At 39.7% G+C, this 24,814-nt stretch overlaps 1 protein-coding gene across 2 annotated transcripts in view; it reads left to right on the top strand.

The window, feature by feature from the left end:
- Positions 1-24,814, top strand: part of spock1 (SPARC (osteonectin), cwcv and kazal like domains proteoglycan 1) — an 88,697-nt gene that overhangs the window by 31,196 nt on the left and 32,687 nt on the right. For both annotated transcript variants that reach the window (XM_054597642.1, XM_054597643.1), the window contains exons 3-4: positions 12,425-12,470; positions 23,706-23,786. In XM_054597642.1, coding sequence (XP_054453617.1) covers positions 12,425-12,470; positions 23,706-23,786 — 127 coding nt within the window. The remainder of the gene's footprint in view (positions 1-12,424; positions 12,471-23,705; positions 23,787-24,814) is intronic.

Below are 24,814 nucleotides of genomic sequence, written 5' to 3'. Positions count from 1 at the left end.
CACACACACACACACACACACACACACACACACACACACACACACACACACACACACACACACACACACACACACACACACACACACACACACACACTGTAAGATGTGAGCTTCTTTCCACTGACTTTCTTTGAACTTTCTATACTGTCAACAGACAGGCAAACAAGAAGAAAGACAGAAAGTGTCAGAGAATGAATGAAGGCAACGGAGGAAGAGTTTGTGGAAAAAGGGAAGTGTGGAGGGCAGGACAGCTCTGACATGCTGAGGGAGGAGGAAACTTACAAACTTACTGAGGGGAACTGAGGTGGACGATTAAACCGAGCAGACTAATGCACCTGCAGTAAAGAAAGGAGATTTAGCTCCCTGTCCTGCTGAGCTCTTCCCTTGTTTCCCCAGTGGAGCTGACAGATAAGAGAGCCTGTGTATGATTGTCTTAACCCTTGGCCTGTCGCCATGGCTGCACTATCACCGTGGGATACCGCCAGGAGCGGAGGGATTCCGTCAGATAGGATGCTATTAAAAAAGATAGGATAGTTTTGTAAAGGAAGTTAACAGATTGAATTTAGATCATTTGAATTCTGTGTGTGAACTACTAGAACAAGAACTGCCCACATTACTCAGCTGTAAGCCCGAAATCATGCCTTTCACACTGTTTTTGCATAATTTTCTTCACTTTTCATACAATTTCACAGTGAGACTCAATGGATCTGTTTAGGGTACTAACTCTCTAGCAGAGGGACACACAGAGAGAAAATCATAGCTGCCATATGAATATATTAAGTCTGTTTTGCATCCTTTGGCCTCATTTTTTTGTGCTTTACTCATCTCTGTTTTCATTTATCTCTATTCTGGAGACATCTTGCAGCTCATCAATGCAAATATATGGATTCAATTACAGCCAACGTATCTTTTTGTATCTGCCTAGGTTCCCTTTAATGCAACAAATTGAAGATCTAGACACCAGTTAGAAAGCAGAAAGAGAAAAAAGAGACGCTCAGACACATTTTCTTTATCTGTAATTTCCGCTCTTTTTTTTCAAATCTCACTTTCTGTACCGCTTTTCACATAGATTATTCAGCTTTTGGATTCTTTTAGATGTAGTGTTGACATCACAGGCAGAAAAAACAGCAGAAGAAGGAGAAAGGTGTATATCCTGCTCAGAAGTGAGAATATATTGTGAGCTAGAGGAGAGAGAGAGAGTGAGAAGGGAACTGAAATGTTCAGAGGAGGCTGTGGAGTATTTTTTCCAAGAGCAGGTGAAACAGACAGTTAAGGCTTTGTTTTTCACACCAAGGAGAGGTTATGGAAGCATGGCAGCCACAGGAAAGCACTGTGTGAGAGCTGAGACTGTTAGCAGTCAGCAGAGTCTATTCATCATCTTCTAGCGTATCGCTGCACACTTGCTGGTGGAGCTCACCTCACAGATCAAGGACCCACACTCACAGTCCACTAGTCTGACAGACCTGTATTAAAGGAGACAAAAAGACAAGGAACAACACTTCCTATTGTGTTTCCTCAACCAATCACACAGCCAGGGGCTGCAGGCAGCAGACCTGTAGCCGTGTCAAGCTAATCTAATGATATGCTGTCTTATGTATTATTTCTTACACTGTGTCCACCAGCCTCAGTCTCCCCCAGCTCCGGATCTAGATCTAGGTTGACCTCGACACGCTGTTGGAAGGTTTAGAAACACTAATCTGACAGCCAAAAGTTACTAGAGAACGGTTACAAACCTGAGAATGAGCTAGGTGTGAGGAGAAAAAGTCAGAATCAAACCAAAGTGTTTCAGACATTATATTTCTGCCTTGTCAGTTTCCTTCAGCCATCTGCCTTTATTTCATTGTCCTCTGTTTCCTTCTCTGTTTAACTGGAATGTGTAGCTGAGATTTTCTTGTTTTGTCTTTTATCCTTGTCACTTACTGTCTTACTTTTTGGACAGTCAGTCAGACTTTTGTTCATTAATTTAGTAACTCAACCTTCAAGGTATAGCGTTTGATTATTGTTCAAGTCACTGACTGTCATTTGACATGTCAAACAATTGCTTGTTCCAGTTTCTGTAACTTCTGAAAATGCTTCTTTTCTCTCTTTTATATCATTTTTAATGACACCAAAATGCAATTTATTTGAAATGATCACACAAAAAAAGCAAATTGAAGATGACACTGGCTGAAAGATTTTATGATTTTTCACTATTTTCTGACATTTTAAAGACTAAACAATTGTTTGATTAATAGAAAAACAGGATAATCAATGATGAATTAATTATTTGTAACCCAAAATGTAGCTTTTAAAGGAAATACTTAATTTCATGATACATGGGTTATATCAGATTTCAAGTAATTACGTCTCTGCGTACTGCACAAGTTAATGATAAATAGGGAGGTTAAAGGCGCCAGAATACTAACTGTGGCTGCGTACAATATTTTCTTTACAAAACACAATAGTTAACATCCACTCTCACTTCATGCAGCAAGTAGCCAGGTGCTTGGAGATGAGATTATTATATTCCTTTATTGATCCCCATGGGGGAAATTCGAATGTTGCAGCAGCTCAACTACACAGACACAGACAATAAATACACATACTATACAACAAAAATAAAGATAGAACAGGAATAAAAATAAAAATGTACAGTATATATAAAAATGTACAGTATATAATAGATATATAGATTTTAAGCAGGGTTCAAAACTTCTCTCTCAAGCACCCTCTTCTCATGTGTAAGAACAAGTACAACACTATATATAGTACTCACTTTAGATGAAAGGGATTTTGTTGCCCAATAGTCCACAAACATTCCTTTTGCCATTTAGAGGGCCTTATCTTCATTGGCTCATGGAAATTCTCATCATTCATTTGATTCTTTGCATTATTTTAAGTATCTCATGACATTTGGATGGAAATATAACTGTGGAAGCTTTGACAACCTATCATTTAGTCCAAAGCGTCATTCATCTACACCAGCTCTAAGTCTCTACACAAATCTTTCTGTCATTCGTGCTCAATCTGTGTTTCTCACTCAGTTTCTTCTGCTTAAAAAACTTTATTTACTCTCACAAGCAAATGTGCAACGATTGCTTTTTCCCAGAGCTCCATTATCAGTCTCCTTCTTTGTCTTTCCCCTTTTCTTTGTTTCTTCAAACGCTAGTTTTCTTCCATCTCTAATGACTACAATTTTTTTTTCAACTAAATGTGACTCTCCTTTTTTCCACCGACTCCTCTTCTCTTGTAATCAATTCATTTTCATGTTCAATATCCTATAATTGAGAGGAAATAGGAGAAAAAGGGAAAGGAAGCCAGTTTGGAGAGGGTATTGCAAAGAAGAAAGAAATCTGAAGAGCGTGAAGATGGCAAGATATTCTGAATAACAAGCTGGTTAGTGAAGGTTTTTCCCTCATTAATGTGAAGACAGAGGACAGAGTGAAAAGGAAGCATATTTTTGATGATCGGCTTTGAGCCACGTTGTTCAGATTCTGGATCAGTCGAGGGATGTTTTCAGCAGTGTGAAAATGAGGAGTAGAGGAGAAGAGAGTTGATGAATGAGGGAGACTATAAAAATAGAAAGCCAAGGGGAGGAGGGGGGAAGTAAGCAGAAAGAAAAGGAGTCGTTTGTCTCAGTTTAGAGAAGTCGGATTGACTGTGAATACAAATGTTGTCATTGGTTCCCCAGATCCCTACGTAACATTATAGTCTTGAAGGAATTAATAGTTGTATTAGGACAGAATTGTGTGTGTGTGTGTGTGTGTGTGTGTGTGTGTGTGTGTGTGTGTGTGTGTGAGAGTGAGAGAGAGAGAGAGAGAGAGAGCAGGCCGGAAAGTCTGAGTACACTCCAACAAACTATTCATTTCAGGTTGTGTAGCTATCCTCAAACATAACTGCAGACGTGTGTGTGTGTGTGTGTGTGTGTGTGTGTGTGCGTGTGTTTGTGTTTGTGTGTGTGTGTGTGTGTGTGTGTGTGTGTGTGTGTGCGTGTATCTTCTCAGTACCACATGTAATATTCAGTGTTTCTTGTCTGTTCATGTCAATGAGATGCTGCCTGTCAATCTGGAGCCCGTAGACACGAATGCTGGATCGACTCAGGAGGAGCTGCCCGGGTGGAAAGCAAACTACCATCTCTGTTCTTCCTCTCTCACTCTGCTATCTGTCCTCCTCACCCCTTCTCCTCCCCCACTCTGTCTCCGTTTCCTTGTCATCTTTCCACCTCTTCCTTAGTCCTCCATCTCTCTTTTGTTCCTGGACATTCCTTCATCGCCCATCTTATTTTTCTTGCTCTCACAATACTATGCTTCTCTTCCCTTTACTTTAATGTATGTCTACACTCTCTTGTTCAGTCCATTTTCCTGTCTGCTTCACAGTTCATTTGTGTTGAAGATTTTAAGAGATTTTACTGTTCCGAGTCAGAACCAGCTTTAATGGCCAAGTAAATACACTCTTAAAGTACATGCACAGGAATTGACATACTGCAGCAGTCCTGACTGTCTCTTGTAGTCTATTCCTATCCTGTTTGGTGGCTGACCCAAACCACACAGTGATGGATGTGCAGAGAATAGACTTGATAATTGCAGTCTAGGACTGGATCAGCAGCTCCTGAGGCAAGCTGAGTATCCTGAGCTGGCGCGGGAAGTACATCCTCTGCTGGGCTCCTCTGCTGGGCCTTTTTCCTGATGGTGTCTATGTTTGAAGTCCTTTGAGGTCCTGGTAGATGGTGGATCCAAGACTCCTGAAGGCTTTCATAGCAGACACAGTGTTATCTTTCACCAATTTTATGAAATCCATTTAAACATGTTACATTACATGATTAGAATAAAGTCATCAAATGCTTTTGAAATAATGGTTATAAACCAAAAACTAACTTTTAGTACAGTTTGCATAGACTGTTAAATCCTCACCTTTCATGTCTGAACAGCATGTTCAGGGGACCTATAATAACCAAAAGACCTGTTAAGATTCTGCTTACAATAAAGGAATTATGGATTTCAAGCTTGTTTATTAAGAAACAATGAGAGAGAAAGTAATGCCAGCTAAAGGGTTAAAAAGATTACCATCTGTTGGAGGAGAAGCCTGCTGACCGCGATCAATCAAACATATCTGCTTTCACTGTTGGTGTAATAGTGTTCTGCTTGACACAGTCATGTCAGCTCTGACGGATTTGTTTATACTCATATAATTCAGTCAGTTAAGGCTAACAATCATGACTTCACATTTCTACGGGTTTGAGTGCTGGTCATAAATTTAATGGTGTGAAATGTAGCAAACTACTAATCCAAAATATTTGTCCATATAAAACATGCTATATAAAAAGCTACGACCCCTACGAATAAGTCAAGTCAATAAAGCACAGAATATCTTGTTATAAAAGACCGTCCTGCATTCTGAGATAGTTTGTTGGGTGGGGTCAAATAATTAAGGTTGTTGTAAAGTATGGTTATTAATTCTATGAACATAATCGGATTGGTTGACTTCACACAGTGCACAAACATATTTATTTTCTTACTAATGAGGACAACGTTTCTAGTAAGAACTGGCTCATCAGATGTACTATTTTTTCCTCTGGTTCTGTGTGTTGCTTTTCCGAACAGGAGGGTTTTGTTGTTGAAGCAAAACTGCCTCCACTGGTCCTACTCAGCGTTCCTCACCTCTGCAGAGGCCTAGCAATAAAGTATTCTGATGCTCTGTTCTGCCATCTGCTCACAAAGCTCATGTAGCAGCTTACGTGACGCTAAACAGATCCCAGACCAGTGCATGGCTATAAGTAGGATGTAGCCTAAGGAGGAGAGCAGAGACTTGGTGCAGAGGAAGGAACTAGCGGAGGACGAGGAGAAGGGAATGAATTAGAGACTTTGGGGGGAAAGATGTGTGGGGAAATTCGGCAAGGTTCCAGACCCATGAATAAAATGCATTAAGTGTGGAGTCAATTTTTAAGGCTGTTTAGTTTCCACCAAGAGACTAGATTTGCATCCTCATCCCGATTATGCCATCTTCAGTCAGCACTAAAGGCATGGCTTTGCCTATTTTAATTTTAATGCAAGTATTTTTGCAAACTGCACAAACACACACACTACTTTTGCTGAGGGAAGCTAATCGCGCCGATGCCATTCCCACTACATTTCCCCTGCGTATCAAATCTGCTCCTTCTCTACCTTTTACTGTCAAGGACTTCCTCAGGGGTCTGCTGCTATCAGATGAGATCTCAGGCCCATCACTTTTAACTGATGAAAGGAAAAAATATGAGCCGTCCTGCTGGAGACCTAGGAGACAGAATGACAACCGTGAAGAGGTCATGACGCGGAAGTGAAACTGTTCACAGTAAAATGAAATCACTGGTTATTTGTTCATTCAGGTTTAACAAACCACTTTTGACAAAGTGACGTTTTGCTGCAGTCCAAATGATGGGTTTGGTCATATACTAAACACCCTGTTATCAATCTCCTTTTCATTATGAAACTATCCAGCTTTCTCAACCTTGGTGCAGGTTTGGCTTTTACTGTTTCATATCCAGCAAATGTGTAATTTCTGTTCCAACTAGATACCTTAACCTGGACAGTATGTTTATATACCACAGTAATTTCCATCAGAGTCCTACAGCTTGCATATCTAGGTTTCTAGGACTGAAATATATATAGTCTCAAAATTGACAATCTGGCAGAAAATCAGTGGAAATGGGCCGGTATGTATAAATACTGCTAGGCTGATTAGGGAAATGGGAAAGAGGTGAGCAGGTGGGCGTGGAAGGTCATTTGATGGGAATTGCGGGAAAGGGGGTGGCTGGATCTGTAATGATAGGAGAGTTAGTATAGTGGCAGGGAAAAACAAAACAAACAACAACAGAATGAGGAGTAGGAACTGGCTGGCTGTGACAGAAAGTCTGACTTTGACACTAAAAACTGGGGTTCACATTGAGCACAATGCAGCCAAGTAACCATAATGCCAAGTATATCGTATATGCTTATTTGTAGTTTTCACCAAATTGTGTTTGCTTTTTTCCTTTTACATTTCCTCATTGACATGTCTGACTCTTCTCTTGCTCTGTGGAGACTGTCTGGACACTGCAGCCTAGTTTATTTTCTAAACAGCAACGGCTAATGGAACTACTAACTAGGATATGAATATGTTTCGCCACAGACACTAAATTAACCATAATTAAACTGGTGGCACGGCTCAATAAACTGTATCATGTATAGTTTTATAACAAAGAAATCCCATTTTCACTGACAGCTGTTGTGCTACATTTTAAGTAGAATTTAATTAAACCCTAAAAAAACATAATTAAGCAGTTAAATTTTTGTTTTCCAACAAGCTCCTGCAGAGTGTTAGCAACTTTAAATGGACACGGTTGAAACACTTCCCTCAATGTGAAGCTCACTCCTGGAAATTCCAGCAACACCTCCAACAAAGATGATGTGATTATAACGACACCGTTTTATTTCCTTCTAATGACTTCAATGATTTGAATGGCGGTGGGGCAATATCGCAGCCAGCTCAACAGCCAGTTAGTGCTTTTGAGATGAGTGCACAGAGTTAATGGGGGTCTTGGGCAATGAAAGGTCATCCCTGAGACTTATATTGAATGATAGGAGCAACCGCAAAACCGTAAAACTTGGCAAATCATTGGGCAAAGATTCCATAATAACTTTTCAGTATGTTGTAATTGAAATGGTCTGGGAGAAAACCAGACTCCTGCACCTCCTCTTGGTTGTGTTGTCAGGCTTTATAAAATCTAGCCTGTGACGGGAGACTTCGGCCAATCACAGTTCATTTCTAAATAAACTGCCTCCCTCAGCTTTAAGTAACACCAGCTAGTAACAAAACAGTGCAAGCACACCTCGGGCAGCAGCACCTCAGCTGCAGTCCTCTGCTGGACACAGTAAATGCTGTTATCTGATGATAACAGATGAAACACTTTCTCTTTACACACAGCATAATTGTAGCTGCAGGTCAAAATAAAGTCAGCAGAAAACACAGAAATGTTGCCCATTTTCTAGATGGCTCAACGGACAGCAATAAATAGTAAACAGAGTGCTCTCCTTATCACTAACAGAAACTATAGTTTGACTAAAGCTTCAATCATTTGAATGCTGCACATCTTCTTTGTTTTGCAGATGAAGTTTAGGCCCCACTAGTGTTTTCAGTATTATACTATTTGTAGATTTAGATCCCAGTGGTGGATGCGTAGGATTTTTCAGACTCCTGATCCAAACATTTCCAGTAAGTGTGTTTTAAGTGTTTTAAAGTCCTGAAGTCAAAATTATTGTTAAAAGAGAGGTGTAATAATTTCCAAAATTCAACATTTTTTAATCAAACAAATTATTCTGCTTCAATCCATATTTGTCAGCGTTTAGCCTTTCAAAAACATTTTCAAGGTGTAGGCAAAAGGGAATAGGGGGTAAGACTGGGATTGGTTTAATTCATGTTACGCCCAAAACACACTTATGAATAATTAAGAGTCTTCAAACAACCCTTTTGTCCCTTTCACCACACTTTGTGCCCAGATTATGTGCTATTTAACTAGCAAGAACAGAGTTTGACACACCCTAAATGCTCTTTAGACCGTGCAGTAAAGATAATTTAAATAGGGCCCAAAAGTTAAGTTGGTTGCTGCTATTCTGCTAGGCTTGTTAGCTTCAGTTGATTTTTTTTTTTTTTTTTTGATGCCATTATTGAATTCATATACTGGCTGATTTAGTTATGTGGGTATAACAACGCCAATTGCCAAGATGTTGGTTCATCAAAATTAATATTCTTTAAATAAAGATTATAGCTAATCAATTTAGTAAGGAAATGTACTCTTAGCATTACATAAGGCTTACCATGGCTAACTTTCCAGCTATTGTCCTCATATATGTCTCCTGTCCAGACTCTTGTCTCTGTTACAATTTTACACGCTGTTTTCACAGAAATCATACATGTTAATTTTTTATACGGTAAAACAGACTTCAGAAAGCGAGATTCATCCTGTATGTCAATCTTATAGTAGTTGCTGTGTGGCTTGTAAGGGCAGAACATACAACACCCTCAATCATATATACCCTCATTCAGATAAGGAATACCTATACAACTCTACACTTTTTTTCTCTCTTGCCTCTATTTATGCACAACTCCCCTGCCTCTCCCTCTTTCTTCCTCCCCTCTCTCTTTATGCCGTACCTCAACTCTAAGCCTGTACAATTTGCCCCCGATGTGTTTCAAATTACATGCCACATCAAATAAGGCTATCTCATAACGCTGCGAGCGTGAGTGTGTGTATGTGCGCGTCCTTTAGCATTCTACCGTCTTCAGAATCAGATTCCTATTAAATGAATCTCTGGAGTTGAGCTCAGTATTCAGAATGAGTAACACAGGGTTGTAATAGATCTGATAGACAAAGCATACTTTGCCATTATCACTGACCTTTCTTTCTTTCTCTCCTCTCTCCCTTCTATTCCTCTGCCTCTCTCCTCTGCAATCATTGAAAGGAAGCCGAGGTAAGTAAATCCATTGTGTTTGTGAATTGATAATTCCATTTTAAGACAAAATGCAGCACCTTCCTGGAGGCCACATTGTATTGCTGGTACTTGCTCTAAGACATTGTTGCAGAGATGTTGCTGATTTAAATGCACAGCAGGTTGGGTGGCTGGTCAGCCATAACGCGGTATAGTTCAGCATATCAAATGTTGCTGTAGAGGTTTGCTAGGTTTCATACTTTCAAGCAAACATGGCTAAAAGAATGGAGGCACCTGCATATTACACCCACAAGTCTATATTATTCAACTACTTGATCACAAGTTGAATATTACCTGATGAAGACCTGACGCTGAAACGATTTAACTTTACTCATTAAATCATCTTTTTAGGAGCATCAATTCAGTATTTCTGCCTTTTGGCACATACAGACCTGATATGTTGTGATGTGCATACTTTACCTTGAAGCATATAAAGGATAAAAAGCATTGCCTGAGCAGAACAGGGGCTATTTAATATTTATATGACCTATTAGGGGTCTTATATACAGAGTTTTTTTCCTGCAGCTTTAAACTGTTATAATTTTTTCTCTATAGCAATGAGTTGTCTGTGACAATGGAGTGTACATAGTGGGGAGAAATACAGAGAGAATCAAGGTTTTTAAAGCATTGGAAGTCACTGTCACTGTATAAGCACAGAATAAAAAACTAATGGTCTCATATTAGTCTCAATGCTGCAGGCCTCAGTTAAAACTTTGCAGAAAGGACTTTCGCCACAGTAACATCTTACTTGCACTTTAACAGCCATAAAGGATAATTTGATAATAGAGACAGAGTGGGGGAGATGGACATAAAACGGGAGAAAAAAGAAGTGAGAAGATGAGTGAAGTAAGGACCTGAGGGAGAAGCTAATTAGGGCTCATCTCATTTCAAACTTTTGTATTGGCTCAAATGTCGGAAGTTGTCATTTATAGAACAAGGACCGGATAAGTGGGTCCACTGTCCATTTTCTGAGGACTGTTTTCTATGACTGCCTAATTTAGCCTCTCTCTTTCTCTCCCTCTCTCTCAGGCTCTCTCTCTCGCTCTCGTTCATACATATCGGGCAGCAGGATATGCTTTAACTCCTTCTTTTGGGAGGATCTTTAGTTTTGAGAAGTCATTAAAATCTTTGAAATCTGAAATAACTTAATGTCAAATAAAACTGTTCCATATTTCATTAAATGTTTTACATTGTAGGAGGTAGTACACATATTCTGTCTACTTTTGGTTGCTTCCTATCTTCCTATTAGTTTTGCCAGTTTGTGGCAACTGAGCCTGTACTTGTCTCCGGTTTCTATCACTGACAGTAGATATTCATTCTAATCTACTTAGGCTTTTTTTTTTCCTCAGTGCTCCAAAAAGCTTTCTTTAAATTGCGTTATAATTTGGTTCACTCTGACTGGTGGAGACCTCACTCTCTCTTAATTAAATAATAAATGAGGTGGAGATCGAACTTTCAAACCCAGGAGGTTTTTCTTTGCCCCGGTCACTGTCATAGTGTCACTGACACAGGCTCACCCCCCGCCGACACACATATGCTTTGCTCCGGGCACTACTTAAGATGCAGACACCACCGCTGTGTGTGGGAGTGTGTGTGTGTATGTGTGTGTGTGTGTGTGTAGCTCACGTTGCAAATAAAGCAGTTTAGACTATGTTCAGTGCAACCCTAATTCTGTTACATTTTATTCCCCTCTATTTAGCATTCATAAGCAGTATATAAACATTGTATAAATAGTTGATAACACACTATAATGTGGTTGTAAGCAGATAAATGTGTTTATTTTCACAATATAGTAAAACTGTTGTCATAATCTTAAATGTCTTCATAGCAGAAGCTATAATTGTTGAAGATTCAGTACACTGAGAAAAACCTTATGATGTCTTTATATCTGATTATAGTGTTATGAGACTTTTAAAGTGCCTTTAATTGCAAATGTCTCTCAAATGGCCCTCACAGTGAAGGTTCAGTCTGGACTATAAAGTACTTTACACCCCACAGATCAGCTGATCATCAGCTAGTCTATTGAAATGCACATCTGCTTTTGCTGCTGCTGCTCTCACCAGTGGCTGCTACTGCAATGCAAGCTGAAAACACAGCGCCTAGACAACTGCATTGCTCTGTATCAAACCTATGTTGATTCAGAGACTATTAACTATTAATCTTTTCTTGCACCTATGTGATATGCATGTATCACTAAATCGCAATGTTTAAGCTGTGGCTCTTTTTATAATAGGCTTTTTAATTGCTCCACTCAATAATAGATGTCTCTAGCTGGGCAGGAAATCCAGTCTGAATAAAGCCATTGAATCAAAGTGTATTTGGCTTAACGAATCCAAACCTCTTCTCAACTGAGCTTAGCCGAGACAAGCCGATTATTTTTTCTGTTTTAATAATTCCAATTGAAGAGGTTTTCTCAATTACTATAGACTACTCTGAACAATAAGAATAATGTGCACTTTTTTTAGTGTGATTTGAGAACATCCCAGCAGCTTAAATGTAACACTACCTCCTCGGAAATCATTCCTTGCCTCCTGTCATTTTTACTTATTCACAACACCAACACGTTTTTCCTGAACAGTTTTTTCATAGCAGAAGTCCATTTCAACCTTGACATTAAATGTCTTTGTCCTAGTTAAACCTATTATTTACTAGAGAGTGTAACATTCTTTACTTCCCAGTGTGTGTCTCCTGCAGGTTTCTCCGCATATTTGTGTACTATTTTTAAATGTCCAAACAAGCCTCTTCCTCTTCTTCACTGCATTCATTCATTATTACAGAACACAAGTATGAAAGAACAAAAGGAGAGAATAATGAGGACAGGATTTCCCAGTGGTTTGGTTTAGTATTTGGACTGTTCTCTCTCTGGTCTGCAAAATAATTCAATGATATTCTCGACCCAGAGTTGTTTTTTTAATAACCCAGTTTCTTGTGTTGTGTTTCCACAGGATGACTACTTCAAAAGCTGGGCTCCTGCCAAGTCTCTGGACCAAGGTGAGTCCTGCTGTTTGTGTGTGATATAATTTTCATATAAATGCATACTGTGCATGGGACTTAGGGTGGATATCAAACATCAATACTTTGACTTCTGGCCAAATTGTGTATGTAGTTGGCATTGAATGCTTGGTCAGCTACTTGTCTTATGTGATCAGTATACCGTGACCTAAATGAGGAAATCAGACAAATTGGCTTGTTAGACTGTGACAACAATCTAAACAACACGAGCCACCTATGCAATGAGAGGTTTCACATTATTTTGTTACTAAAATAATTACTAAAAAAGTAAAGACAGTAGTACCATTTTGATGACAAAATGCAGGTACCATGTGTCAGTAGGATTCTTCATTGAGTCTCTTCCTTCACTTCAATGCACTTATCCTCAGTTAAGTCAAGAGGATCATTTTCTTGAGCTAGAAAAAAAATTAATCCACACAAAGAGGCTAATGTGGTGATTAACAGGGACTGTTCATTTTTACATTTTTGGTTCCTTTCAAGGTAATTGAAGCGTCCTTTAGAAACATGTGCCTCAATTGAAGATACTTTACATAGCACATATCATATAAAGCTCATTAACTCCCAATTAGTCTCAAATAACGTGAAACGACTTGTAGACTTTTAACTTAGATAAAGATGATACATCTTTGTTAACTTCATATATCATCCATTGTAAGAAGATCGGCTCAACAAACCAACCAAAAATAACTCTGGACTTTACACATGTACAATTGCAGCCATCTGCTTTAAAGGTATAACTCATATGTAGCTAGTATAATTAAAACAAACAAACAGCATATACATTAATGGTTAAAACTGTTTCTCATCAGAAGTTGTGCAAAACCAGCTGCCGTTTTAAAGTTAATTTGTACATTTTCAGAATGTAATGAAGAAATGTTTGCACCAGTGTTAATATTATGAAGGTTGAATGTGGTATGGTTCACACCAATTGTCCTTCACTGTGATGTGTTGCCGTGTTGTACCTGTCATTTTGGGACACAAAACTGTTAACACAATCACATTGTTGTGACTCGCCCTCGTTTTTGGGGATAAAATGCACATACTCAAATAAAGTAAATAATTAAACCGTAGGGTGAAGACTTGGAGTCAATTTAAAAGACCCAAAAGTCGGAAAAACACTACTGCTTGTGTATGTGCGTGTGTGTGTGTGTGTGTGTGTGTGTGTGTGTGTGTGTGTGTGTGTATGTGTGTGTGTGTGAGAGAGAGATTCTTATTCCAAGGCTAAATGCTGCTACTTTATACAGTTAGATCCTGCTTATGGACTTACCATAGCAACAATGCCAATCAATCACACTCAAGTGTGTAACGCTCTTGGACCCCCAGTAACCCTTGACTAAACTCAATTATTGCAAAACACTCACTTACTCTCGCACACACACACACACACACACACACACACACACACACACACACACACACACACACACACACACACACACACACACACACACACACACACAAACACACAAACACACAGACACAGTTTGGGGGGCTGATTGGACTGCAGCACTCTGAACAGCACAACAGAAATATTTCTACCACAGAGTTTGTTCTGTTCTGTGCTGGCTTGTTTTTTTGCATATCTAGCACAGTAACTGTAACTCTTCAGGGAAAGACTTGCTGAGCAGGTTTATCTGGGCCAGCTCCTCGTGGAAACCGAGCCTAATGAGAAGAGCTTCGCCACAGTGCATCATATTCTAGCGTTTGAGAGAGAGACAAAAAGTAAACAGAACTTCATTCTCTCAACCAGGGACTAAATACATGAGATGTTATGGAAGAATCCTCTGTGCCAAAACCCAGTTCTAGCTCATGTAGAGAGGCCTAATTTAGATGCTCGAACAACGATGGATTTACAAAAAAATGTTTTTACTGTAGAGATATTACAGGGATGAAACACTGTTCTCAGAACATGGAGTTTGCTTATTAATTAAACCAAAACTTTAGTCGTATCCAGCTTGATTGTGTCTTTCACCTCTGTATAAAAGAAGTGGATGTAGTCATCGTGACGTTCACCAATTTGTTCTGAGTTTTTGCAATCTCGGTTTTTGACTATTGCCATCTTGTTTTCTATTTAACCAGAAGTAACACAGCAGGCGTGGAGCTAAGCAACCTAACCCTGAATAAGAATTTTTTAGGTGAACCATATGTTACAATTAACTTTAATTAACTGAAAAAACACTGTGAAAGGGTTAAAGTTCTAAGACAAAAACATGGATAAATTCCAGACTTCACAATGCCGTGGTAGCAACCTGTCATTCACAAGCATATCCTACTTTGTGGTCAATTTGACTCTAAGTGGGAGCATTATTTACTTAATGAACATCATGCTGTATTGAAGAAGACTTGAAACCACGAGTGAGACCACAAACTCATGTTTACAATGTTTACCGAGGTAATAAATCAAGTATAGGACCATTTTCTCATAGACTTCTCTACAATCAGACTTGTTTTGCAACCAGAAGAGTTGCCCCCTAATGGCCATTAGAAACAATGCAAGTTTAAGGCACTTCGGTATTGGTTTCACTTTTCACACCAGGACACAAAGTCAAACCAGAGGTCACCCTCCTCTGTAGTGATATTAATGTGGTGAAGGAAAACTTTAGTTCGTAACAACTTTTGATGTATTCTTGTAACTCTGGATATCTCTGCACCAAAGTAAAGGTCAGGCTAGAAGAGAGCTAGCAAAATTATTTATAGCTGTTCCAAAAAAGCCACACTCGAATGCGGGGTGAAAAACATTCATATTACAGCACAAATGAAAAAGTTGTGTAAAGAATGAAAAAAAGAGAACTTCAGGTAGGCAGAGAATGTTGTTTTCGTAAACCATGACCGCAATCATTCCCTAACCAAATGGTTATTACTGTTACCATGACGAGGAAGGTCCTCTTACCGTCCTACTAACCTTAGGGTTAGTTTTAAACCTGTGTGTGCAAATGATCACTTGTGTTTGTCGGCCTTTTGGACCTATTATAAATACTTCAGTATTATTTTGGTGAGTACAATGTTACTCCGACCAATAGAAGTGTTGGCCTTAACTACAAAATATAAAGTCCCTGATGCAATTAATCATAGTTTTCCCTAAACTGTGGCAGGTGATGCTCACAGTAGAATTTCTTTCATCAACTACTACATATGAAAAAGGTTTAAAATTCTTCCTGAAAGCCCTCTCCTTCTGTTAAATGTCGAGGCTTTTACACTACCCACACCACACGGTACACCTCATGCGTGTGAGTCACTGCAACACTATGACAGGACATAGTGAGGTGACTTGTCCTCTTGATAATATGGCATCTGTGCACTTCTCTAGGGAGACATTCAGTGTAGATGAAGCATAGAGGAGCTTTGTGCCAATTAAACTCTTTATGGGAGTTCATAAAAAACATTTTTCCTAATCTTTCTTTCGACTTCAGCTGCAATGTGACTGCTCCCCTGCTGCTGCAGAGCTGCTAACAGCGCTGTGCACAGTGCAGTTGCTCCCACACAAACAGCACACCTGGGAGTAATGGACAGCAAAGCAATTAGACGGCGAATAAATAATGGGAATCAATCTGTTCTGCTTTGGGAACATTTGCTGATTTTAATGTGTCCGGATTGCCTGGAGTGGGCTTCGTTTTCACCCAGCTGGTATTGCAGGCATCACACTTATGAGTGTTAGCTTCACCTTTGGACTCCAGCCGGTGCCAGCATGACAAGCTTTTAAATATGAGTCATCCAATGTGGTGCGTGATGCCTGAATCCCTGCCCTAAACAAAGCCACAACCCTGACTTGTTTTGATGTATTCATGGATATTGTACAGAGTGTTGTAGTTTCATAAAATCTGATGTGTGTGTGGTCAGATTAAAAACATTACATTAAACTAACCATTGTGACCACAGCACACATTCAAGGGTCAATATAGCAGAAATGATAGCGCCATCAGTCACCACCTGCTGATCTCAGTTTGACTAATGAGTCACTGGTCGCCCTTGGAGACTAATCAGCAGCAGGAAGGTTGATGGGGGAGAATCCAGTCCCCTGATGAATCACTCGTCGATTAATGCTTCCCTCTGTAGCATCTAATGAATGGAATCAGTGGGATCACAAATTACTTGTTGGTGAAACTGAACAGCAAGCGATCAAACCCACCAGTGGTAAATCTGTTTTCCAGGATTAATGAGGTCCGGCAGTTGATTTGTAGCTTACTGTGAAGCTGTGGTAAACATTCATTTGAATCCATGCTAATCCTACAGAGTAAACTTCAGAATCAGATGAGCGTAGTGGGCTGCTTTGCCTCACTGAAATGAACATTTATCAGATTACTGATAATATCAACACGCCAAGATTGCACTGTTGATTTAGTTTTGCATATAGTCCTGGTTTCTGTGTGTCTCTGTTTTCCTGCATCCGTTTGGCGACAGCAGGCCTGATTTCAAATAATTGATTTCCGTTGTTTGTTTCTAGCTAGTATGATTTTCCCAGACTGTGTTTTTGCTAGTATGGATGGATTTCCTGAGACTTAACAATGTGTAACAACATTAGAACCTTATTTTACACAGGGTCTCTGCATATTAGCAGCGGATGTCGTGGATTACGGTACTCTGTTATGTGTATTTTGATCGGATGGAAGTTCTGTATTCTGCATTTGATAGTAGGTTTGATAATTTCCTTGGGATGGTAAAGCTCCTTTTGTTTTTAGATAGGAAAAATACTGTAATTTAGCATATTTGTTTATCTTTTTCTGAATGTTTACACACACGTATATACTCCATCACCACTAACACAGCTGTAGAAGCTGTGTATGATGTGGGTAATACTATAAGTGCATTTTAAACACAAACAGAGAAGGATACTTTAAAATGGTATAGTGTTGGTAGATAGACTTTCCTGTCAACATATGTGAATTAAATTTGTTTTGTTAACATTTATTGTATAAATCAGTTACCGGTGTTGTCTCCATCTGTCTATTGTTCATATGACAGGGTGGTAGCAACATGGGAGCACATGTTGAGCATAAGAAGAGCTCACATGCAATTTTTTCGGAAGACTGAAGAAGTCACAAACTTAGCATACCGTGGAGGTGAAACTTTCCATCTGTTTTCTCTGGCAGGCAATTTACTAAACCGACAGAATCCCACAAAATATATTCATGCAGCAATACTGTGCCTGCAACCCTGCTTTTTGTGTGTCTAAATCTCTGCAGTTCCATAGGTCTCTCTCTCTCCCTTCAGACTTTTCTTCAAACATTATCATCACTTTCTCTAAACTCTCTCATCAGTTTTGTTCTTCCTATTTTCAGGCCATTCTCTCTCAGCACTGTTCACGTTGTACGCCTGCAAGTTTTCTATTGTTTCTGAAGTATTGAGTTCATCGGAAGGAAATTACATAATGATGAACAATGGGTGAATCAACATACCACAGTGACGTAAACACACACACACACACACACACACACACACACACACACACACACACACACACACACACACACACACACACACACACACATACAATGAAAAGCGAACAAGTTGTAGGCAGTTTGATACATATTTGATTAATATTTGATGAGGTTTGGTTATAATTATCACATCACCCCTGAGTAATTTTAGTCTCGTATCTTCTTTTTTTTTTATTTGATCAGCTACTTTTGCCCTGCAGGAAATCGTTAGTAAAAAGACTCGCCAACATGCCTTCCCTTCCAGCTTCACTCACACATTCTTCATCCGTCAGAAAGTATAATTTGACCATGTCAAAGCAACTCAGTAGGGATCTTCTCCACATATTCATAGTAGAGGTCACAGAGCTGACAGGCTCCATGGTTGCCATCACTCAGGTTTCTAGCCAGTTAGATCTTTTTAACTAGGATGGAGAGGTTGGTTTTTTTGTGTGAAATAAATATTTCATTAAAATATTTTGTACTTTTCATTTGGCTGGATTAAGAAAATATGATGAAACCTTTGCTCGGATTAGATTTTTGCTTTTCAAATTATCCAAATTTGAATTGTTGAACTGATTACAGAATAATAGAGACTAAATATGAAAATATGGGTGATAAAATCTATATTTCAGTAATAATACTACAGCACTGTGTAGTTTACTTTGCCTCTAGTTTATTTTAGCTGTTCATAAAATTTCTTGAAACATACTCACCTTTATAAAACTGAGTTTTATAAATTACATGATGCACAGGGACACCTAGGAAGATGATGTATTTTAGAATCCTTTTTAATATAATTGCAGAAATTCTCTTTACATCCCGACAAAAATCAATAAGTCAAATGCTCTCACAAAGACATAAAATATTCAGTACCTATGGCTGTCGCAGGACTGTAATAAACTGTAGTAATCATTTCATTTGGTCCGAATAAGTGGTTTTGGAGGGGGTCCTGAAAGGACAGGCTGTCAGTGTTGCCGACTTGGCCAGTTTCTCACTAGATTTAGAGACTTTTGGAACTAGAGCTGCTAGCTACTTTCATAAAGAAGAGTTGCCAACACTGGACTGGGATTTTCAGTTGGATAATTTAACATCCAGCTTACCCTTGCTAGTATCTCCAATGTTGCCGACCCCAGATTTAAATGTGACAACCTTTCTTGTTCTTATTTTGCATGAGGACAGACTAAAGAATCCTTGGCCACATTAACTTGTTTCCATGGTGACAGCTCATTGACATGTCACCTGCCAGTCATGGATGGTTAACCTGTTAGGCCTCTGTACATGACGTGCTCATTGTTCTATAGCTCTGTGTGTGGATGACACTCACCTCGTGGCTGGATAAAAAAGGAGACATATGCTGTACTCAGATCAGGGCTTCATGTTCGTGGTGACCCAATTCATTGCCCAAAGCAGACCCAGGACCAAAAAGAGAAATTTTGACGGAGCTGCCTCATGCTCTCTTCCAAGTGAAGTAGTCTCCTGGTGGCTGCAAGGATGAAATGAAAATACAACTTTTTTTTTTTTTCTGCCACTTTGGATTTAAGCCAATAAACAAGCTGTAAAAACATGCATGCACCTTAAAGCCCCCGGTTAGTGGCACAGTAAACATAAAGATGACTGATGACTGTTAATTTAAATTGTATGGACCCGCTAGAGCTTACACATTGCACCTTTTATGGGCAGTTAAAATCAGAACTATTGAATGATACAGTCACTTTCATAGTTAAACACACAACATAGGGTTGAGTAGGATAATGTTCCAAGGTTTTCTTTTTTTTTTGTTATTTGCTTTATCACAAGTTTTGTATTTTTTCGATTAAATTAGAGAAAAATAAATTTATCTGCAATTTTTCAAGATCCACTTATTTTCTTGTGCCGGCCCTTTCAAAGGGAATGAAGATTGCTCAATTACCTTCCAGTGATCCAGCTTAAAAGGCATCTGAACAGAATTTGAGATGAGGTTGAAAACTCCAGACGAACCTAGTAAGAGGACCTTGTGTCAAGATTAACTTGTCAAACTACTATTTCTAAGTTCAGGTGAGAGTCGGGCCTCATAAATGCAGTAAAATTAAAGTGAACAGCTTCTCTTCTGTTTTATGTTTTACATTATGGTAAACTGCTGGTGGAATATCTCAAGAGAACCTGTTTCGATATTTATTTCAAGATCTTAAAATGACTGTATTGTTGAGGCAAAATCCAATGTTTTGCGATTTTTGTATAAGCTGACGAAGGGATATGAGCGCACACACCCACATTAGTCTTATTTGTTCGTACAAAACACACAGTGAGCTCATGAACACACTCACACGCACACTCACACTGTGGTTGTTGATTTCGCTCTCCACCCACCTGTGACTGACTACAACAATCTGGAGTGAGAGCGGATGCCTTGTAGTCATTATAATGTCAGCCGTGTCCTGACATTTACTTTTACTTTTTCCATTTACAAGGAGGTGAAAAATGCCTGCTGTCAAACAATCTCAACACAATACAAGCTGAAGTCCACCGTCGACTAGCCACCCTTTCTGTCATTTAACAGTTTTTACTTCTTTCATTGTGCTGTGATACAATAAGAAACAATTGCTTTGCAGCCACGTCGGCACACTTAATGTCCCAACACGTTACTGCCACGTGTCCTCTAGGTCAACTCAGCCTTCTTCTGGAGTCAAACAATGAATTTTTACTGGTTTTCTACATCTGCATTTTTTTTTGCTCAGTCCCATCTGTAACCATTACAGAGCTGCCCTTAAAGCCCAAACACAGACACAGAGAGACAAGAGGGGAGAAAGAGTCCTTGGCAGTGGATAACATTTTCACCGTCAACAAGACCAATGTTAGAATCAGTATTCTGGCTATTTCATTCTCGTCTTTGTCTATGGGCATGCCCAACACATTTGTGAGGCTATAATTGCAACACATGATCTGGAGAGGGGGAGTCAAAGGGAGGATTACGAATGGCAGCCCATTATCACAGCCGGTCCAGAGGAGCACAGGAGAGTCAAACTGGCAACCAATGCTCAGAGGACACAATACAGACAAAGACAGAGAGAAGACAATACGACTTAAGTTCACAATTTTCAGGTGTTTTCCTACTTAGATAAGGAAGTGAATAAGTGGTTGCCATGGGAACCATGTTGGCAGCGGAAACGGAAGCCATTTGTGATGCTCTCTGGCTTGGCAGTAGCATCCAAAAACAAAAGCCTCGAAAAATCTGGAGCTTCCAAATTGCCAATCAGCCTGATTAGACGTGACATTGTGTTTTCCCAGCAGAGTGTTCATCGTTATATATTTCATCAGCTATTTCTCCATCTCACTGAGCCTTTGTCTTTGTGAAGATTTGCTGTCTGTCTGCTCCCAATCCCTCACCGGTGCGTCTTTAATCTCCCCAAACTCTGTCACTGCTTCGTAATATATGCTCATATATAACCATCTTTGATCTGCGCCTGGGGAAGCTAAAAGAATTAGAAAGAGAGAAACTGATAAGAAAAGAGACAGATAGGGCAGCAAACAACAGTGAGCACCTCAGGTCTGTGTATTAAATGGAGTGTGAGCTGGAGCAAGAACAAATATCTCATTTCAGTCTAATGTGCTAAGGGTTTGTAGCTCGCTCCCCAGGCGTTCTTTAAACATTGTTTACCGCTCTGATTTTAATGGCTTGTTGGCCACATCATAAAAAGTGACTCAATATCCACGACCCTCGGCTCAGCTCTTATCTCGCTCTTCCAGAGGGGTTAGCGCTCGCAGTGTTGAGTCTTAACGCATAAATGGGACTATCAGCCGAAACGCACACGCACACACTACAGTGATTTCAGGCGTATGCAGTGAATTAACCAGTCACACACACGGATGGTAATCAATGATACCTGGAGCTTTCTGCGACGCAGAAGAGGGTAGTACACACAATTGCACCAAGGGTATTGTTAATTTAATGAACAGATTAAACCAATCATATCAGCAAGGCAATTCAATTTCTGTTTAGGATGCAAAAGTCTGAAGAATTTTTGTACAGAAGAATAGGCACTGAGGAACTAGTGCAGAGAGAAATGGTGATTAATAAAGGGTAAATGTTAGCAGATGGAGCCACAGCGAGTAGGCTGGATTGTTACTGTCCTACACTTCCAGTTTAGAAGGACAGAGCCAGAACCAACAACATACTGAACTCAAAATGAAGCCGTGAATCAGTGGACTGCAGTGTTGTGAATGGTGCTGAACAGGCTGCTTTCAAGGAGAGACAGACACAACAGTAGATCACATAGAGGGAAGGCTGGATGTGTGCGTGCTTGTATGTCTGTTTTCATTCTGCCCTTTGTGCTCCCTGAACAATAGAGCCTCCTGTGATCATCCTAAATTAGGACAAATAAACTTCAGAGGATGTGAGCAGACAGCTATCATAGCAAAAGCCCTCAGGCTAAATGCCAGCATGTGAAAGTGACAGTGGCATCGGAGAGCCTCGAGGGAGGAGACACAAAGATGTACAAGGCCTACAGAGAGCACTTGAGAGAGATTGCCTGCACAGAGTATAACTCAGAGATAAGAAAGTCATCCAATAATGAGGAGGAGAAAGGTCTGGCAAAGAGGATCGAGAGGAGAGAGTGGAAGAATAATGAATAGAGGGCGTATTGAAAAAAAAAGTTAACTTTTACCTCCACACACACATCTCTTTACTTTTTCCTGTTCATTATAAACCAGGGGTCGGTGCCATTTTTTAAATTTTCTGGTTAATCAAAATTTTAATCTCCAACATATCTGTAATTTTGTCCATCCATAGAGGCAAAGTGCATAGCAACATAAAAAAAAGCAGGCTGCTATCAATATTAAACCATCTGAGTTTAAATCATTGACCTTTTACCAACTTTCCACCAATCTTCAGCATTAATAATGGCAAGGCGATGAGTATTAGCCAATGGGAGGCAGAGAAGGGCAGGTGGATGAATAATCATTCTACCGTAAATAACAGGCCCGCAACTGCCAATTTCTGTAAAAGAGGTAATTTGGCATGTGGAAGAAATGGCAACTCAACATTTCCACAAAACTCTTGCACACTTATTGAGCCATTGGCTAAGCTACTGTGTGCCAATGGTGGCATGCCTGCCAAAGGTTGCCTTCCCATGTTAAGTACAACCCATGTTAGCCCCCGCTTGATGATTAATACAGGAGAAGGATGTGTTTTGGAGTTAATCATCTCAGGGTGGTAAAGGCACAGCCTACGGACAGAGATGACAAACTCCCTGTACCTCAGTGTTTGGCTGCTCTGCTCCCACCCTCAGTCTGTGCCACCACTGGCCTGCTTCCATATGGGATGTTGTACTGCAGTGTGTGTGTGTGTGTGTGTGTGTGTGTGTGTGTGTGTGTGTGTGTGTGTGTGTGTGTGTGTGTGTGTGTGTGTGTGTGTGTGTGTGTGTGTGTGTGTGTGTGTAAGAGGGAGGATGGATTAGTGTTTTTGTATCAAGATGGATAGGTGCATTACTGTGCTTTCCCTTGGCTGAGTCTTCTTGTTTCTGTGCTCGGTAATGATGCTGCAATGATTATTTCTTTCAGACGGGAAAAATAATGTTCGTGTCACTTTGCAGCACCGCAAAGTCCATCTTTCAGGAGATTAAAGGCATCATGTCAAAACATACTTGTTTTGAATTGTGAATTGGGGACCTGAGTTGGATGAGAAATTGATACCACCACATGTCTCTGCATTAATTAGGACTACAGAGCTGGATGCGGGAGGTGATTAGCTTAGCTTAGCATAAGGAAGTAGGGTTAAACAGCTAGCTCGGCTATCTCCAAAGTAACGTTTTTATGTCTTCTTTAGAGCGAGAGGCTGAACCTGGCAGATATGAAGACCCGGGAACTAAAGTTCACTCCAGCTCAGCCAAGAAGACAGTCCAGGATGGTGAGTTCGGCAACATTGTTGTCATCAGGGTGGGGAGGGTTTTATCGTGGAAGAAATTTCTTCAGCCAACAGCTGATTTGACAAATCTAATTTATTTCTGATATACTTGATGTGTTGGGCTATCTCAGTGATTATATCTGCCTATTTGTCCTATAATAGTGAGAGTTGGATCATTGCAGATTACCACGTTTAATGACAAATAAATAGCAGGTCGTTGATGTTTCACAACAGAATGCTGCATTACTTTACCGTGAGTTTAAATTATTCCACGCTGCCGTCTGAGCTGCAGATTCCATAAAACAGAGGATATAATACAGCAGTGTTTAGCACAATTAGTTCTCCACCCTGTCTCAGGTTGCAGAGATGGCAGTGTGGAAGAGAGAGATAACCAAGCTCGCAGCTCGTCATTTGAACCAGATAGAGCATGGCGAATGCACACAGGATGATCAAAGCTAACCCCCTCAGTAACATGGAGCTATTTCCAGGGTTAGCTTGAGTACGAACACCATGGTCTGTTAGTGCAGGCTAACACAAAAATTGTAATTTCGATTTTTGAGCAGTGATGTGTTCGGATAAAGATTTCCCTCTTCAGAACACCGTAGCATACCTGTCAGTTCTGGTGTTTGTGCTTCCAGCTTAGCAGAATTGAACAAGCTAACGTGGGTGTAGTGGGCTGAAATCCTGTATATATAGCTTGAAATTACCATGGGTAACATTTCAATTGAACTTTGCAGTGTATGGAAAATGTATTCAGTTCATTTACTTTTAGTCAGTCTTTGTGTTTTATTTTTGTACTCGCTATAAGAGTACAAAATATTCATGTATATGTGAGCATCATATTTTAAAATCTGCAGCACAGCATATATTTAGGCTGGGGTTTTTTTTTGCATTTAGCTTGACTAATTGAAAATGCAGAGGCATAAAAGTGCCTCTTAGGCACTAAAATAACTAATTTACTTAGTAGCTAACGCTTTACTTGACTGCTATTTGATTTGATAATACTGTAATAAAATAATTTACACAGATGC

The sequence above is a fragment of the Anoplopoma fimbria genome, chromosome 4 (assembly GCF_027596085.1).
Source record: "Anoplopoma fimbria isolate UVic2021 breed Golden Eagle Sablefish chromosome 4, Afim_UVic_2022, whole genome shotgun sequence".
Taxonomy (NCBI): Eukaryota; Metazoa; Chordata; class Actinopteri; order Perciformes; family Anoplopomatidae; genus Anoplopoma; species Anoplopoma fimbria.
Note: the sequence above shows the minus strand (reverse complement) of the source record. Positions and strands in the feature narration are given on the sequence as shown.